The sequence below is a fragment of the Somniosus microcephalus genome, chromosome 7, assembly GCF_052327205.1.
Source record: "Somniosus microcephalus isolate GS21.2 chromosome 7, FLI_Smic_1.0, whole genome shotgun sequence".
Taxonomy (NCBI): Eukaryota; Metazoa; Chordata; class Chondrichthyes; order Squaliformes; family Somniosidae; genus Somniosus; species Somniosus microcephalus.
This window is the reverse complement of record NC_140993.1, coordinates 28,183,800-28,202,702: the sequence shown is the minus strand read 5'-3', so window position 1 is coordinate 28,202,702 and position 18,903 is coordinate 28,183,800. Positions and strand designations below refer to the sequence as shown.

The window sequence follows — 18,903 nt, the reverse complement described above, 5'->3', positions numbered from 1 at the left end:
GCATGCCAAAGCCCCAGGAATCTTCGCCAACCACCCAGACACCAGACCCGACGTCGGATGCTGCAACACCACCGCCGCCACCACGACGATCAGGACGTCAGACAAGGCCTCCTGATAGACTTAACTTGTAGTACCCTTCACCCCGCCGGACTTCACATTAAACAAGGGGTGAATGTGGTAAACCACTGTATTGTATATTGCCACCTCTGGGTGGCGCTGTGTATGGAGGCATGCCTCAGCTGACTCCACCCACCACTGTGTGGGTTTCGTTCAGACTTGTTCAGTCACTCACGAAGAAGCATGGTCTCTTCTTAGCTAATAAAAGCCTTATTCATCTCTTCTTTCGACTCATCATCTCTTCTTCGACTCATCACCTTTTATGAAGTAATTGATAAGCGTATCAAATAGTATGGCCTCCCAGGAAGCCTCTCGGCTATCCGAGACTGTTTTATAATCTGCCTGTGTTTAATAACTCCCCCAGGGTATGTTTTGTGTGTAAGATAACTTCTCCCGTCATAACTATCGGCTCACTAGTCCTCACAGCCCAGGTCGCGCAATCGATTGCGGCCACACACCGGGGCATTCCGGTGATGACCGGGGATTGTTTTGTGGAGAAGTATGCCACGGGCCTCATTAGGTCTCCGTGTACCTGTGTCACTACCGCGCTATAGTGTCCATTATTATTGTTTGTGTAAATGTGGAATGGTCTCTCCATATCTGGCCACCCGAGTGCTGGGGCTGATATGAGCGCCTGTTTCAGTTGTGTGTCTGCCCTTTCCTGTTCCTCCCCCCCATTCTATGGGATCCAGTGCCGCCTTCCCTCCTTTCAGTAAGTCCTGTTTGGGGGCGGTCATTTTTGAGAATCCCTCTATAAAATGACGACAGTAGTTGAAGAGGCCCATGACCCTGCGCACGCCCCGCACATTCAGTGCTCGGGGCATTTTTCTAATGGCTTCCTTTCGGTCTAGGGGCATATCGTACTGTAGTCTGAGCCTGCCCATTTCCCACTTGTCTAATCTCCGTCGTACAAGGGGCCACGGCCGTTACGCCCTTCGTCCCGGTTTCGGGCAGTGGCGGGGCCAATGGTCCCTCTGTGTCATATTTAGGTGGGGACTCCCAACCCCCGTCATCATCCTGTCTGTCGTAATCTGCGGCTTCCTTCTCTAATTCTCCCCAGTCAACGTCGTCATTATCGTCTGTTGCTCTAAACCTTGGTCCCGGTGCCCGCACCGCTCTGACCTTAACCTTTTCCTTTTCTATATAACTTTGTACATGTTTACTGAGTCCTAAGTAGCTACTAATAATGATAAATATTCCCTTCTCTTCCTTACCCTTACTCTGGGCGCCCCATTATTCCCTTTGCCTGTCCGGACTGTCATTCGGACTCCAGCCTTTCCTTTTCATTTTCTCAATTAATTTCTTATTTGTTTCTGCTATAAATTTGGTTATGGACCCTTCTGGTCCCCGATCTTCCCCTCCTGCGGCCATTTTTAAAATTCCTCTGGCCTGCGCAAACGGTAACTTGGACCTTCCTGCTACAATGCGGTTCTGGTTACCTACAGCGGCTCGCGGTTCTACTGCACAGAGCTCACTCCAGTACCCGCTCGTCTCCTGTTCTCATTCCCTTCAGTCTCAGGTCAAGCCTTCTGGGGTTCCGCACCTAACTATGGGTGGTAATATAAAGTAACTCCCCTGTTCTTCTTCAAAATAGTGCCATGGGTTCTTTTACGTCCACCTGAGAGAGAGCAGATGGGGCCTCGGTTCAACATCTCATCCGAAAGACAGCACTGCACTAGAGTGTTAGTCTAGATTTTTGTGCTCAAGTCCCTGGAGTCGGGACTTGAACCCACAACCTTCTGACTCAGAGGCGAGGGTGCTGCCCACTGAGCCACGGCTGACACAGGAGAAAGTGTTAATATCTATCACCTATTTTGTGTGAGTTTTAAGAAAAAAGACAAGTTGCTTTTCCAAGTAATTATTTATTTCACTGAATAGTAAATAAATAGATGTTTAAATAGTAACAATCTTATTGCAGATTCTTCCATTTTATTTTACATTGTAGCTGATAATCAACATGGCAATCACCAGACTATCAGAAAATATTATTCTTGATAAAATAAAACAATGTAAATGACCAAATAATGTCATTTGCCGAGCACATATTTAATTATAGACTAGTGCACGCGGCGCTAATGCTGGTGAACTCCGACTGAGTGAAAGCATTTGGGCATTTTTGAACCTTTGTGATTTTCTGAATGTTTCACAGCAGTAGATTAAAAACAAACTAAACTGGGACTTCCCTGATGGTTTGGTAGGCAAACGTTCCATGTGCTTCAGTACTTGAGCCCGAGAGCCCAGACAGGTCCAGCACGTCTTGCTCTACGCTCGACGCTGGTCCCAGCTAGCCACGGGTTACTACAGTTGGCTCCCCGCTCCAGGCGGCAGAGGGAACACTCGCCAGGTTCCTGCTCCTGATCACTGCAGTGAACTCCGCACAAGCTGGACAAGAACACAATCCGGCTCGTCTGTGTGGCTCCCCCGCAGCCTAGTGGAATGGCCACTTGGCTGAGGGAACCAGAGGACCATCCATGCCTACGGAACTGCAACCCAACATAAAGAATCGCCCGTCACAGTGGCTTGGAACTGCTCTGACATTGGTCGGCAGATCATGGCGTCCAGCCCGGTCCATTTAAAATGACCCCCGTCTCCATGAGTGGCCCCCAACGAATTTCGGGCCCATGCGTTTTAAAAATGTTATACGCCTTAAGGTAAAAAAAAAATTACAATCGGAGTGGAATTCGATTTGGCTAATCTTTTCAAAAATGATGTAGCCTCTTGGCTCAATGTGCAGCTGTTGGTGAACACAGTCAGGTTTACATTACAATTTGATCCAAGACCGCAACTGTTCAAATACTACACCGTGGCAAGAAAAATGATGTCGTTCTTTTAAAAAAAAATTCAAAACACAAAACAGTAATCATAAACTCCAATCAAACAGATCTGTAAAATGGAATGTTAAAAATGTCCCACTTACATGAAAATATTTTTATCCTATGTTAAAGAAGCTGTCCCGCTTACATGTGGCCTAATCAGACCTATAAATTTTCAGTTTAAAAAAATATGTATGTCACGGGCAAAAGGGGGAGCAGGTAGGCCACTCGCACACCTCCACCGATACCAGCTACCAGGAGCTGTGGAACAAGGGTGTCTGAGGCAGATTGTCCTGTGCTCTGAGCTTTCTCCTGACACCATGGGCACAGTCACAGCTTGCTGTGTGGGGAGCAGCAAGCTGCCTCCTGCCTGGCGTTTCTCTGTGCTCTTGGGCTTGCTCAATTTTTTTTTAAATGAATACAATAATTAGACCTATTGCAATCCTTTCAATCGCTGCCCTCGCATAATTAAAAACAGGAATGTTGGGTGGTGCATTCTGAATGATCTCACCCTGATTCCCATTTTCGTACACGATCAGGTTCAGCAACAGTTGCAGGAGTCAACCGGCACGGCCCTCACCTGTACATCATAAGATTACGAAAGGGTGTGATAGGTTAGATGCAGAGAAGATGCTTCCACTTGTGGGGGAGACCGGAACTAGGGGCCATAAATATAAAATGATCACCAATAAAACCCAATTGGGAATTCAGGAGAAACTTCTTTACCCAATGAGTGGTGAGAATGTGGAACTCGTTACCGCAGGGAGTGGTTGAGGTGAATAGCATAGATGCATTTTAAGGGGAAGCGAGATAAACACAGGCTGGAGAAAAGAATAGAAGGATTAGAAGGGTTAGTTGAAGAGGGGTGGGAGGAGGCTCGTGTGGAGCATAAACACCGGCAGAGACAAGTTGGGCTGAAAGTGCTGTAGATGGTGTAACTCTTTGTAATATCTATATTTAGATGGGGTGAAATGTTGGCGTGTTGGAATTGGGCAGCAGCAGTGACCAACTAAAGTCCCAGGACAACAAGTCCAACAATGGGACACTGGGCATATGTATTTATTTTTTTAAACGCACTGTACTTTTATTTACAAATTGTGTATTTGTGACCTCCTGGGCGGGACAGCTCATTTAAACACTTCAGATTTCAGCTTGTACGATTTTAATTACGTGATCTTATACAATCGAGAATTTACACATTGGCAAAATGGAGAAAATCCCCCAGTATTCAGGAGCACTCTGTATCTGTGAAGAGGGAATGTTCATCTGTAAACCATTTGCTCTCCGCACAGTCTAATGAAATAACCATTCGTTTACTGCCACAATTCAAAACTCTGGCTGCTGGTTTTATGCACGCAATTCAGAGTGAGCGATATAACTCGCTCACTTACAAATAAAAATGTTTTAAAATCGAGCTGGTTTCATTTGACTGTAATTCGCCATAATGCTGAGATTCAAGTGCATTAAAAGAATGTAAGGGATTTTTGTAAACGCGGCAGGAATGTCCAGCTGGTGGGTGTTGTTTGAACATAGATTTTAGACCCCTGCTATCGCTTACAATGGATCGTGCTAATGAGCTCAATGGGACAGCCAATCGCCCAGCACAAGCTAGCTGCCCGCCGGAGGTCAGCACTCAGCATTGTTCCCGTGAAGCAGGACATGCTCCTTGATACGTTTAATACCATTTCTTTAACCAAGAACAGTCGCTCATCATTAAGAACTTGTGCGCTATTTTACAGGTTCGAGCTCGCCACAATAAGAAAACTCTTGTAACCCCACTGCATTGCGTTAAAATGTTCAAAAAAAATTATTGGCTTTCCTCAAAAATACTAATGAAATCCACACCTTTTCGTACAATCCAGAGATCGGCACACCGACAACAGAAACAATAAGGCTGGTAGATCAGGCCCATGTTCTTTTATCAAATGGATTTGTGTTTGTTAATCAGGTAGTGCATCATCCATTGCCAGAAGCGGAAATGGAATAATATTAGACTGACCGCCATCGCGCCCGCACCGAGATAAATGACGCCTATGGTACTTTCACGTGGCAGAAAACACTTGGCGAGAGTAAAGTCTGTTGCTGTTATACTGGCCTGGAGAAGAAAACGAGAGATCAATTCAAAGTTAGTGGTGTTTGCGCTCATTGTATTCCATCAAAATATGACAATAGAAAGAAAGACTTGCATTTCTATAGCGCCTTCCACAGCCACCGGACGCCCCAAAGCGCTTTACAGCCAATGAAGCACTATTTGAAGTGGAGTCACTGTTGTAATGTGGGAAACGCAGCAGCCAATTTGCACACAGCAAGTTCCCACAAACAGCAATGTGATAATGACCAGAGAATCTGTTTTAGTGATGTTGATTGAGGGATAAATATTGGCCAGGATAACTCTCCTGCTCTTCTTCGAAATAGTTGCTGTGGGATCTTTTACATCCACCTGAGAGGGCAGACGGGGCCCTCAGTTTAATGTCTCATCCGAAAGACGGCACTTTTGACAGTGCAGCACTCCCTCAGCACTGCACTGGAGTGTCAGCCTAGATTATGTGCTCAAGTCTCTGGAGTGGGACTTGAACCCACAACCGTCTGACTCAGGCAAGAGTGCTACCCACTGAGCTGTGGCAGACACAGATAAAGAGCCAATGCACCTCGGGGTCTCATTGGGGTGGAAAAAGTGCGGGGGGGGGAAATATTCGTTAACCTCAAATTTAACAATATTTATAATAAAACATATATTGAATGTGGTGGCACAGATGCAAGAATATAAAATACTAGTTTGTTGTAGGTTTTCACCTGAGCACTGAAATTAACTTTAAAGATAAGGCAGAAAAATTATTCCATTTTACATAGGCAGACGGGAGGCAAAGAGTTGGAATAAACGGCTCTTTTTCCGAGTGGCAGGCAGTGACTAGTGGGGTACTGCAGGGATCGGTCCTAGAAGATAGGAGCAGGAGTAGGCCATTCGACCCCTCAAGCCTGCTCCGCCATTCAATGCGATCATGGCTGATCATCCAAATTCAGTACCCTGTCCCTGCTTTCTCCCCATATCCCTTGATCCCTTTAGCCTTAAGAAATATATCCAACTCCTTCTTGAATATATTTAATGAATTGGCCTCTACTGCCTTCTGTGGAAGAGAATTCCACAGGTTCACCACTCTCTGGGTGAAGAAATTCCTCCTCATCTCTGTCCTAAATGGCTTACCCCTTATCATTAGACTGTGACCCCTGGTTCTGGACTCCCCGACCATCAGGAACATCCTTCCTGCAACTAGTCTGTCTAGTCCTGTTAGAATTTTAAGTTTCAATGAGATCCCCTCTCATTCTTCTAAACTCCAGCGAGTACAAGCCCAATCGACCCAATCTCTCCTCATACGTCATTCCTGCCATCCCAGGTATCAGCCTGGTGAATCTTCGCTGCACTCCTTCCATGGCAAGAACATCCTTTCTCAGATCAGGCGACCAAAACTGCACACAATACTCAAGATGTGGTCTCACCAAGGCCCTGTACAACTACAGCAAGACATCCTTGTTCCTGTACTCAAACCCTCTCGCTACGAAGGCCAACATACCATTTGCCTTCTTAACCGCCTGCTGCACCTGCATGCTTACCTTCAACGACTGGTGCACAAGGACGCCCAGGTCTCGTTGCACTTCCCCTTCTCCCAATCTATTGCCATTCAGATAATAATCTGCCTTCTTGTTTTTGACACCAAAGTGGATAACCTCGCATTTATCCACGTTATATTGCATCTGCCACGCTTCTGCCCAATTACCCAACCTATCCAAATCATACTGGAGTTTCTCGGCATCCTCCTCACAGCACACATGCCCACCCAGCTTTGTGTCGTCTGCAAACTTGGAGATATTACATCCAGTTCCCTCGTCCAGATCATTAATATATATTGTGAATAACTGGGGTCCAAGGACCGATCCCTGCAGTACCCCACTAGTCATTGCCTGCCACTCGGAAAAAGAGCCGTTTATTCCAACTCTTTGCTTTCTGTCTGCCAACCAGTTCTCTATCCAAGTCAATACCTTGCCCCCAATCCCATGTGCCTTAAATTTACACGCTAATCTCTTATGTGGGACCTTATCGAAAGCCTTTTGAAAGTCCAAATACACCACATCCACTGGTTCTCCCTTATCTATTCTACCAGTTACATCCTCAAAAAATTCCAGTAGATTAGTCAAGCACGATTTACCTTTTGTAAATCCATGTTGACTTTGTCCGATTCGGTCACTGTTTTCCAAGTGCTCTGCTATTACATCTTTTATAATGGACTCTAGCATTTTCCCCACTACCGATGTCAGGGTTACCTGTCTGTAATTCCCCGTTTTCTCTCTACCACCTTTTTTGAACAGTGGGGTAACATTAGCTACCCGCCAATCCATGGGTACTGTTCCAGAGTCTATCGAATTTTGGAAGATGACCAGCAATGCATCTACTATTTCAAGGGCCATTTCCTTAAGTACCCTAGGATGTAGATTATCAGGCCCTGGGGATTTATCGGCCTTCAATCTCGTCAATTTCTCTAACACCATTTCCCTACAAATACTGATTTCTATCAGTTCCTCCCTTTCATTAGACCCTATGTTCCCTGACATCTCTGGGAGTTTATTAGTGTCCTCCTTTGTGAAGACAGAACCAAAGTACGTATTTAATTGGTCTGCCATTTCTTTGTTCCCCATTATAAATTCCCCTGATTCTGACTGCAAGGGATCCATAAAAGCTTTTACAGTCAGTTTTTATGTTCCCTGCAGCTTACTCTCATACTCTATTTTCCCCCTCTTAATTAATCCCTTTGTCCTCTTTTGTTGAATCCTAAACTGCTCCCAATCCTCAGGTTTACTGCTTTTTCTGGCCAATTTATATGCCCTCTCCTTGGATCTTATGCTATCCCTAATTTCCCTTGTTAGCCACGGTTGAGTCACCTTTTTTGTTTTATTTTTATGCCAAACTGGGATGAACAAATTCTGTAGTTCATCCATGCAATCTTTGAATGTTTGCCATTGCCCATCCACCGTCAACCCTTTGAGTGACATTCCCCAATCAATCCTACCCAACTCGCGCCTCATACCATCGTAGTTTCCTTTATTTAAATTCAGGACCCTAGTCTCTGAATCAGCTACTTCACTCTCCATCTTAATGAAGAATTCTATCATATTATGATCGCTCCGACCCAAGGGGCCTCGCACAAGATTGCTAATTAATCCTTTCTCATTACATAATACCCAGTCTAAGATGGCCTGATCTCCAGTTGGTTCCTCGACATATTGGTCCAGGAAACCATCCCGTATACATTCCAGGAATTCCTCCTCCACAGTGTTGTTACTAATTTGGTTAGCCCAATCCATATGTAGATTAAAGTCACCCATGATAACTGCTGTGCCCTTATTGCACGCTTCTCTAATTTCCCTTTTAATGCCATCCCCCACCTCCGCATTACTGTTTGGAGGTCTATATACCACTCCCACTAACGTTTTCTGCCCCTTGGTATTTCTCAGTTCTACCCATACAGATTCCACATCATCAGAGCCAATATCCTTCCTTACAATTGTGTTAATCCCCTCTTTAAGCAGCAATGCTACCCCACCTCCTTTTCCTTTTTGCCTATCTTTCCTGAATATTGAATACCCCTGGATGTTGAGTTCCCAGCCTTGGCCACCCTGGAGCCATGTTTCCGTAATCCCAATCATATCATATTCGTTTACCTCTATTTGCACAGCTAATTCATCCACGTTTTTCCGAATGCTCCTCGCATTAAGACACAAAGCCTTCAGGCTTGTTTTTTTAATGCTCTTAGATCTTTTAAAATTATTATTTGCTGTGGCCATGTTTGATTTAAACCCTTGATTTCTCTGTCTGCCACTTTTGTTTTTCTCCTTCCTGTCTTTTGCTTTTATCCTTGTTTCCCTTTCCTCTGTCTCCCCGCTCAGGATCCCAACCCCCTGCCATTTTAGTTTAAACCCTCCCCCAGAGCACGAGCAAACACTCCCCCTAGGACATCAGTCCCGGCCCTGCCCAGGTGCAAACCGTCCATTTTGTACTGGTCCCACCTCCCCAGAACCGGTTCCAATGTCCCAGGAATTTGAATCCCTCCCCCTTGCACCATTCCTCTAGACACATATTCATCTGAAATATCCTTCTTTTTCTACTCTGACTAGCACGTGGCACTGGTAGCAATCCTGAGATTACTACCTTTGAGGTCCTATTTTTTAATTTACCTCCTAACTCCCTGTATTCAGCTTTTAGGACCTCATCCTGGTTTTTACCTATATTGTTGGTACCTATATGCACCATGACAACTGGCTGTTAACCCTCCCCTTCCAAAATGTTCTGCAACCGCTCTGAGACATCCTTGACCCTTGCACCAGGGAGGCAACACACCATCCTGGAGTCTCGTTTGCGGCTGCAGAAACGCCTATCTATTCCCCTTACAATAGAATCCCCTATCACTATAGCTCTCCCACTCTTTTTCCTCCCTTCCTGTGCAGCAGAACCACCCCTGGTGCCAGGAAGTTGGCTGCTGCTGCCTTCCCCTGGTAAGCCATCCCCCCTATCAGTATCCAAAGTGGTATATCTGTTTGAGAGGGGGATGGCCACAGGGGACTCCTGCACTACCTGCCTGCGCCTACTACTCTGCCTGTTGGTCACCCTTACCCTTTCTGCCTGTGCAACCTTTGCCTGCGGTGTGACCAACTGCTTAAACGTGATATCCAAACATTTGTATTGGAGGGGAACGTTCTAGTCATGAACAGCACAGATACTGTCCTCGGCCTCCTACACTGTTCTAATGAAGCTTAACACAAGCTCGAGGAACAGCACCTCCTCTTTCGATTAGGCACTTTACATCATTGTGTTCAACAACTTTAGACCATAACCACCATTTTCTTGGACAGCAGGTGCTGGTAATGATTCTGCCATCGCCATTTACACCTCCTCTAGGCCCATCTTTTGTTTCTTCACTTGTCCCATTACCATCTCCTTTTGCCTCGCGCCATCATCCCTTTTGTCATTTAATCACTCCTGCCTTCCACCCTATCACAGACCTTCCCTTTAGTTCTTTCCTCCCTGTGGTGATTATTCCTTGTTTAGTAAAAGTATTGTGATTGGTTGTTTGTTAACTGCCTTGGGATATATGTTGTAATCTCATTGGTAGTTGATGATCACATGATGTGTTGTGGCCACCTTAAAATTCAGTTCTTTTCCAGCTTTGGTTGGGACTGGATGTGGGAAGATGTGCTGCAGATTTTAAAGTTAATAAAGCCTAGCTTTGGAAGGCAAATCTATTCTTTATTTCAATTTATTAACTTTATGTTAGAATGGAGCGATATCTTCAACCAGAACGATTCAAGGCTGACCCCAATTCTGCTGGAGTGGATGATAAATGGAAACATTGGTATTGTACATTTAAAAACTTTTTGGGCGTGTTGGATCAAGAGTCTCTAAATAAGCTGAATATGCTGATCAACTACATTGCTCCGGATGTATATAAATATATTTTGGACTGTAAAACTTATGGGCCTAGAAATTCAGTATAGCCATTTTTGGGGTGGTAAAGTCGGGTGGGCACTAAAGTTAGCGCCCGCCGGAAAGTAGAGGCCACTTCGCCGAAATTCAGTAGCTTTGGCCAAGGAGTTTGGGTGAGCGCTGAAACTGGCGTTGCACTCCTATCTTTAGGCGCTAAGCCGGCGGTGCGGACTGATAACGCCGAGGCCGGGCGCAGCGCAGGTGCGGTCATGTTTTGATTGACAGCAGACACCCTGACGCCGGCCAGCTCTTAAAGGGGGAAGGGTCGACTTTGTCTGCAGCCATGCCCTGGATAGTGGAGCCCTGCAGCTAGGCCTGAACACTGCTGGTGGACCCAAATAGCGCCTGAAGCCATGCAGAAGGCCCGTGAACGAGCGCAGCGCTTCTCAGAGCATGCTTTGAGGGTGCTGCTTAGGGGGTTGGAAAAGAACAGAGAGATCTTGTGCCCGGACAGTGGCAAGAAGGCTCCCAGGAGGCAGTACAGGAGAGCCTGGAGGGAAATCGCCCAGAGGGTGTCAGCCAACAGCGATGTCCCCAGGACTGGTGACCAATGCCGCAAGAAGTACAACGACCTCAGTCGGTTGGTCAGGGTGAGTACCCTTTCCAGTGTCCTCCTCATCCTTGCATGTGCACCTCACATTATGGGCAAAGGGACCTCAAAGGCCTAATGGCCAGCCCTCCTCCCGCAGCTATGGCACTGGCATGATCATCAATAGCACTCTCTGCACTTAACACACTGGCCAAGCTATTCGACCATGGGAGGCAGTGCACACAACAACAGGGCACCACACTGTACTTAGAGGCCGTCCTTTCTCTTGCAGGCCAAGCTGGCGCGGAATTTGAAGAGCCAGACTGTCACCGGGGGAGGCCGTGCCCAGTTCCAGGAGCTCAGTGAGCTGGAGGAGAGCGTGGCTCGACTCATGCGTGGCCGGGTGACTGGCCCCGTTGCTATTGGAGATGCCGACCCTGTGCTGGGACCCAATGGTAAGGACATGACCGTTTGGACCTCTCTGGTTCCCCTTGCGCTTCAGATCTACATCCTTTGCCACTGTCCCACCAATGCGCATAATGGCACCACTCATGCCTCCCTCGCTGACGCCCTGTCCTCACTCTAAAGCTACTCTTGTGCCTTCCTGCTTTCAGCTGGTGAGGAGGAGGTCCCTGAAGCTGAGAGTGCCAGTCCCTCGGAAGAGGAGGACGACGAGGACCAAGAGGAAGGCAGCACATCGGGGGAACCCTCATCCGCGCCAGGGGATGGCAATGGAGGGGACACGTCTTGCCTGGAGGAGAGCCAGGGGGAAGTGTTGCAGGGGGGTGTAGCTCCTGGGCCCAGTGGCATCCAGGCACGCGGGAAGGGTCGGGCAGCACGGCTGCCTTCTCCCCAGAGGGGGGAAGTGTTGCAGGGGAGGGCAGTTGCTGGGCCCAGTGGCAACCAGGCACGCGGGAAGGGTCGGGCAGCACGGCTGCCGTCTCCCCAGAGGGGGGAAGTGTTGCAGGGGAGGGCAGTTGCTGGGCCCAGTGGCGTCCAGGCACACGGGAAGGGTCGGGCAGCTCGGCGGCCTTCTCCCCAGAGGGAGAGTCCGCCCTCCAGTCCGGAGACGGTCCTCGCCCAGGAGGTGCGCCTCCTTGATGAAATGTCCGTGGCCTCGGAGCGGCGCCACAACGAGTTCATGGGGGTTGTGGGACAGTTGCCTCAGGCCATTGAGTCCCTGGCTCATAGTGTGGCCAATTTCGGGGACTCACAGGCCAGGGGTGTCGAGCAACTCGTGACAGCACAGGCCAGGGGTGTCGACCAACTCGCGGCAGCACAGGACGCGAGTCGTGAGTTCATGAGTGGTGCCGTCCAGACACTGGCTGATCTGATGCGGGCACAGACCAGGGCAGTTCACGCACTCACTTCTGCCACACTCGCTGTGTCACGGAAGCATCGCCAGGGCACCCGCCGCCCTGCTGCAGCACAGCGGTCTGGCCTTCACCAGATTGCTGCGCTTGCTGCAGTGCCAGCCCGGCCGAGTGCCAGTGTCTCTGGCGACCAGCGAGCGCCTGGCATCAGCCAGCTTGCCCCCATTGCTGCAGCCGCCACTGCCACTCCCCCAGCCAAGGTGCGACGAGCTGCTGGAGAGACTGATGCTGGCCAGCCACAGCTGCAGCAGTCAGCAGCCGGCCCCTCCAGGGCCGGACCTCGTCTAGGCCGACCCCCAAGGGCATCTGCCGTCACGCATTGTGCCCCTCAGGAGCCTTCCCCCAGCCTTGCAACACCCACAGGGCCCAGGTTGAGGCGGAGCAACAGGTCGGGCAGGGGCCGGAGAAGCCTGCAGAAGGTCTCGCCCTCTCGGCACACCAAGTAGAGTGTGTTGCCAACTGTTTTTTTTATATGGGGGTGTTTGTGTTCTGGAAGGGAGGGGGCTTATTTTGGTAAGGCCGAGGATGAAGGCCAATTGGATGGACGATTTTTGTTATTCCTCCCCAGGTTGTGGGAGTGAGATATGTTTTTGACTGTCTTTTGGGGGTCTTGTCTGTTTTTCTGTTTCATGTGGGAAGGGCCCTGAGTTTGTTAAATAAAGCTTTTTATTTATTCAGCTTGTCCAGGTGTCATGTTTCAAGTGGTTGTTGCGTTAACCGGCTGAGGGCTTGCGGAGCGGCTGCATTCAGGTGCGTTCATTGCCACAAGCCATTCCCTGACAGGGGGCCTAGAAGTGTCGTTCAATAAGCCGCCGGCGGACGGCCCTTGGACCTTGTGGCTCCCTCCTGGGCTGGTACTCCTCCTCCTCCTCCTCCTCCTCCTCATGGTCCTCCTGCTCGTCCTCCTGAGGTGGTGGTCCAACGCGAGGTGGCAGTGCCTGAGTCCTGCGGATAGCCAGGTTGTGCAGCATGCAGCAAACGACGACGAACTGGGAGACTCTATCCGGCGAATACTGTAGAGATCTGCCGGAACGATCCAGCCAGCGGAACCGTTGCTTGAGGACGCCAATCGTTTGCTCTATGATGTTCCTTGTGGCTTGATGGCTTTCGTTGTATGCCTCCTCCGCAGGGGTCCTGGGCGCGTGGAGCGGGGTCATGAGCCATGTACACAAAGGGTAGCCCTTGTCCCCAATAAGCCATCCCCTTGGTGGAGGCTGTGCCTCGAACATGTCAGCCACAGTAGTCTGGCGCAGGATAAATGCATCGTGGCTGCTTCCTGGAAAGCGGGCATTGACAGCTAGGATGCGCTGCCTGTGGTCACACACCAGCTGTACATTGAGGGAATGGTAGCCCTTCCGGTTGCAGTAATCCTCGGCATTGTCGATAGGTGCCCGCATAGCCACATGCGTGCAGTCAATGGCGCCCTGCACCATGGGGAAGTCGGCAATCCTGGCAAATCCAACTGCACGCTGCTCCTGCCTCTCTAGGGTCATGGGGAAGGAGATGAATTGGTGTCTCCTTGCGAAAAGGGCATCGGTGACCTGCCGGATGCAGTGATGCACGGCGAACTGGGAGATGTTCGCTATGTCCCCAGCAGCGGCTTGTAAGGAGCCGCTTGCATAAAAGTTCAGAGCCACCGTGACCTTCACTTCCACCGACAGAGACGTCCTGCACATCAGCTGTGGACGCAGATCTCTGTGAAGCAGCTGGCAGATCTCTGCAACCACCTCCCTTCTGAAGCGCAGCCTCTTAACACAATGCGCGGCAGTCATGGTGAGATAGGACACCTGCTGCCGGTATTCCCTGAGTGGGTAAGGCCTACGTTGCCGACGCCTGATGGCCCCTCTGCGTCTAGGCATGGCTGGCCCTCTCACACAGCGTCTGCGAGCCCTTTGCACATAATGCTGCAACTGAGGGTTGGAACCCCATGCAGCCCCCATAATAAACTTGCAAACAGTGAAATCACAATGAGTCAAATTTCAAAGCTCTGGCCAGAAGCCAAAAATACCTCTCCTATGTTGTCCCAAATCAGTAAGGTCTGTTCCTTGGTCTCTGTCCAGAAATCCAAAGCACTAAAGTCATTGCAGCAAAATGGCTGGCCTTTATAGTTCAGTGTAAGTGCCCTTTAATTAGTGCTCCCCGAGGCCCGCAGGACCTCTGCTGCGTTCCACTTCACAGTTCTTAACAGCGCCACGCCCACATTGGGCGGGCGCCACTGAATTTCCGGTTTGGGGCGCACAAACAGCGTTGCACGACGAAATGACGTCATAAGCTGCGCGCGCAGCTGAGCGGGCGCAAACATTTTGCGCCGGCGCTAAATGTCAACTGAAGTTGGGCGTAGGCGCAGATCGGCCTGCGCCCGGGCGCTAAGTGCCTAGCGCTGGAAATCTACCCCTCTTATGGCGTTAACGGCTGGCGAACGCAACTGAATTTCTAGGCCATGAAGTGGCTATTTCTGCATTGGAAAAGATTTTTGTTAAACCAAAGAATGAGGTATTTGCACGTCACCTTCTATCTGCCCGTAGGCAGCAGGTGGGAGAATCTTTGGATACTTATTTACAAGCACTTCGGTGCCTTAGTGTTAACTGTAATTATAAGGCCGTGACGGCTGAAGAATATAAGGAAAAATCGGTACGGGATGCTTTTATTAATGGATTACTGTCTCGATCAATTCGTCAGCGGTTGTTAGAAAATAAGACTTTGGATCTTAAAAGTGCTTTTGAGCAAGCTTCTACATTGGATGTGGCTCAGAGAAGTTTGGATTCTTATGCTCTTTTTAATCGGCCTGCGACTATGGTTTCGGCAGTTTCGGATGAAAAGGAATTATGTGGACTTAATGGGAGTGGTTTACTAGATTCTGAAACAGTTTCTACTTCGGCGGCTGTTGCCTCTAGGATTCAGAAGTGTTATTTTTGTGGGAATATCCGGCACCCTCGTCTGAAGTGTCCTGCTCGGGAGGCTGTGTGTAGTAAATGCGGCAAGAGAGGTCATTATGCACGCGTGTGCAAATCATCAGGTTCAATTACCTCCTCCTCTCCTGGTGTGGGAGGGCCCTCCTCCACTACCTCCTCTGTGACTATTCAGCCTTTAGATAGGGCGTTTATTGCATCAATTTCTGCTGCATTTGCTCATGGCCTAAACAAAGCTATAGTTACGGCTCAAGTTAATGGGTTGGAAGTGAAGGCCCTTATAGATACGGGCAGTACTGAGAGTTTTATAAGTCTTCAGTTTGTGAAGGAGAAGCATTTGAAAATTTCGCCTGTTATGTATGAGGTGTGTATGGCTCAGACGACCCTTACTTCACAAATAGCTGGTTGTTGCTTTGTGAAAATGATTCTTCTAGGTAATACGTATACTGATATACGCCTATCTGTTTTGCCTAATCTCTGTGCGGATATTTTGATTGGACATGATGTGCTTCAGTTACACGAGTCTCTTAGTCTTTCATTTGGAGGGACTAAGCCACCTTTATCTATTTGTGGATTAACCTCTTTATCTATTTCTCCATTATCACTTTTTTCCAATTTGATGTCGGATTGTAAGCCAATTGCTACCAAGTCAAGAAGATATAGTAGTCAGGATAGAGAATTTATTAATTCTGAAGTTCAACATCTCTTATTGGAAGGAATCATTGAACCTAGTTGTTCGCCTTGGCGAGCACAGGTAGTTGTCACGACTAACGAGAGACACAAGAAACGAATGGTGATGGACTATTCCCAAACTATTAATAGGTATACTCAATTAGATGCGTACCCTTTGCCTAAGATTGATGAGCTTATCAACAAAGTATCTCAGTATAAGGTTTTTAGCACTATTGATTTAAAGAGTGCTTATCATCAGATTCCTATTGTTAAGAAGGATCAACCATATACGGCCTTTGAGGCTGGTGGAAAGCTGTATCAGTTTTGCCGAATACCATTTGGTGTTACTAATGGTGTTGCTTGTTTTCAACGGGCAATGGATGCCTTTATAAGTGATAACTCCCTCTCTGACACCTTTTCATACTTAGATGACATAACAGTGTGTGGCAAATCAAGGGTGGAGCATGATTCTAATTTTAAAAGATTCCTTCAAGCTGCGGAAAAAGTTGGTTTAACTTTTAACAAAGAGAAATGTATCTTTTCGACTACTGAGGTAAAGCTATTGGGGTATATTATCTCGGGAAACAAAATTAAACCAGATCCAGAACATCTGCGACCATTGATTGATTTACCTTGTCCTACTAATTCTAAGGCTTTGCAACGAGTTGTTGGACTGTTTTCTTATTATTCTAATTGGATTGCAAATTTTTCACAGAAGATTCGGCCTCTTATTCGGGTTACGACATATCCTCTATCATGGGAGGCCAGGACATGTTTTGAGAATTTTAAAAAGGATATTTTAGGAGCAGTTGTGCATTCTATTGATGAGCAGGTTCCCTTTGTGATCGAGACGGATGCTTCGGATTTTGCAACTGGGGCTACTCTGAACCAAAATGGAAGACCTGTGGCCTTTTTCTCACGTACTTTGAACAATAGTGAAAAAAGACATTCTTCAATAGAGAAAGAGGCATACGCAATAGTAGAAGCATTGCGTAAATGGAGACATTATTTATCGGGGCGACATTTCACGTTGGTAACTGATCAAAAATCTGTGTCCTTTATGTTTGATGTTAAACATTTTGGAAAGATCAAAAATGATAAAATAATGAGATGGAGGATTGAGTTGGCATGTTACCATTTTGACATAGTTTATTGTCTGGGGAAGGATAATGTTGCTGCTGATGCACTGTCGAGGGCTTATTGTTCTGTGATTCACGGAGATACGCTTATTAATCTTCACAATGCCTTATGTCATCCTGGGGTTACGAGGATGATACACTTTGTACGCAGTAAGAACTTGCCTTTTTCAGTTGAAGACGTCAAGCGGATGACTTCATCATGTTCTATCTGTGCTCGGTGTAAACCGAATTTTTTTAAGCCTCAACGAGCTCATCTTATAAAGGCTACTTCTCCTTTTGAACGTTTGAGCGTCGATTTTAAGGGGCCTCTTCCTTCAACTACTCAAAACCGATATATATTTACTGTTGTGGATGAGTTTTCAAGGTTCCCTTTTGCTTTTCCTTGTGCAGATGTATCAGCTGCTACAGTTATTAAATGTCTGACTCAACTTTTTGTTATCTTTGGGATGCCTGCGTATATCCATTCGGATCAGGGAAGTTCTTTTATGTCTTCCCAGTTGAAGGAATACCTTCAGAGTCGGGGAATATCTACTAGTAGAACTACCCCGTATAATCCCCAGGGTAATGGACAGTGCGAATGATACAATGGGGTGATCTGGAAGGCAGTTATGTTGGCTTTGACATCCCGGAACCTTAAGAATACACAGTGGGAAATGGTACTGCCTGATGCCCTGCATTCCATTAGATCATTGCTTTCAACGGCTACTAATGTGACCCCCCATGAAAGGCTCTTTAACTATCCGCGGAGATCTACTACGGGATATTCGGTACCTTCATGGCTTACTATGCAGGGACCTGTGCTGCTTCGACGCCATGTTAGATTGTCAAAATATGATCCTTTGGTGGAGGAGGTGGAGCTGTTGGAGGCAAATTCCCAATATGCTCATATTCGATTCCAAGATGGGAAAGAAAGTACTGTTTCAATTAAAGACTTGGCTCCTTGTGGGGGCCAGCCCTCTTCTGAGGATATTAACAATAGTCATGATTCAGATAATGTGGATGCTGTTACAGATACTACGAATATTTCCAATCCGATTGCAGATAATTATACTTCTATTAGTCAGCCCTTGATAGATGTTTATGACCGTCCCAGTTTACCTTCTGATGGGATTTCTAATCCGGAAACCGTTGAAAATCGGGATATGGATAGCCTTCCTGCTGAAGATACTTCTGTGCCTTCTGGTGTGGGAGGGCAAGGAATTTCACCAAGGTTAAGAAGGTCGACACGAACAAGATATCCGGTTGACCGATTGAAAATGGACTTTTAAATTGATAGTAATGTTTTAAAATTGTTGAAATATTATAGTATATTGTTTTAGTTGAGAGATACTTAATACTTATGTGCAATGTTACTATTTGTTGTTGTTCACTTAGTATTGTGTCATGTGAACAGTTTTATTCTTGTTGTGCATAGTTTTAGTTGTAAATAATTAATTATAAATTGTAAAGGTTATTTAGGTTGGAGTATATTTTAAAAGGAGGGGTGAATGTGGTGATTATTTCTTGTTTAGTAAAAGTATTGTGATTGGTTGTTTGTTAACTGCCTTGGGATATATGTTGTAATCTCATTGGTAGTTGATGATCACATGATGTGTTGTGGCCACCTTAAAATTCAGTTCTTTTCCAGCTTTGGTTGGGACTGGATGTGGGAAGATGTGCTGCAGATTTTAAAGTTAATAAAGCCTAGCTTTGGAAGGCAAATCTATTCTTTATTTCACTCCCCTCCCCCTTTTTCCCTGGTTATGCACTTGCTTAAAAACTCTGAAATCTCTAACTTCTTCCAGTTCTGATGAAAGGTGACTGACCTAAGACATTAACTC

General features: G+C 47.1%; 1 protein-coding gene across 2 annotated transcripts in view; it reads right to left on the bottom strand.

The window, feature by feature from the left end:
• Nucleotides 1-1,966: 1,966 nt before the first annotated feature.
• mppe1 (metallophosphoesterase 1) overlaps nt 1,967-18,903 on the bottom strand; it is a 107,353-nt gene continuing 90,416 nt past the window's right edge. For both annotated transcript variants that reach the window (XM_085992351.1, XM_085992350.1), the window contains one exon: nt 1,967-5,025. In XM_085992351.1, coding sequence (XP_085848477.1) covers nt 4,852-5,025 — 174 coding nt within the window. In that variant the 3' untranslated portion in view covers nt 1,967-4,851. The remainder of the gene's footprint in view (nt 5,026-18,903) is intronic.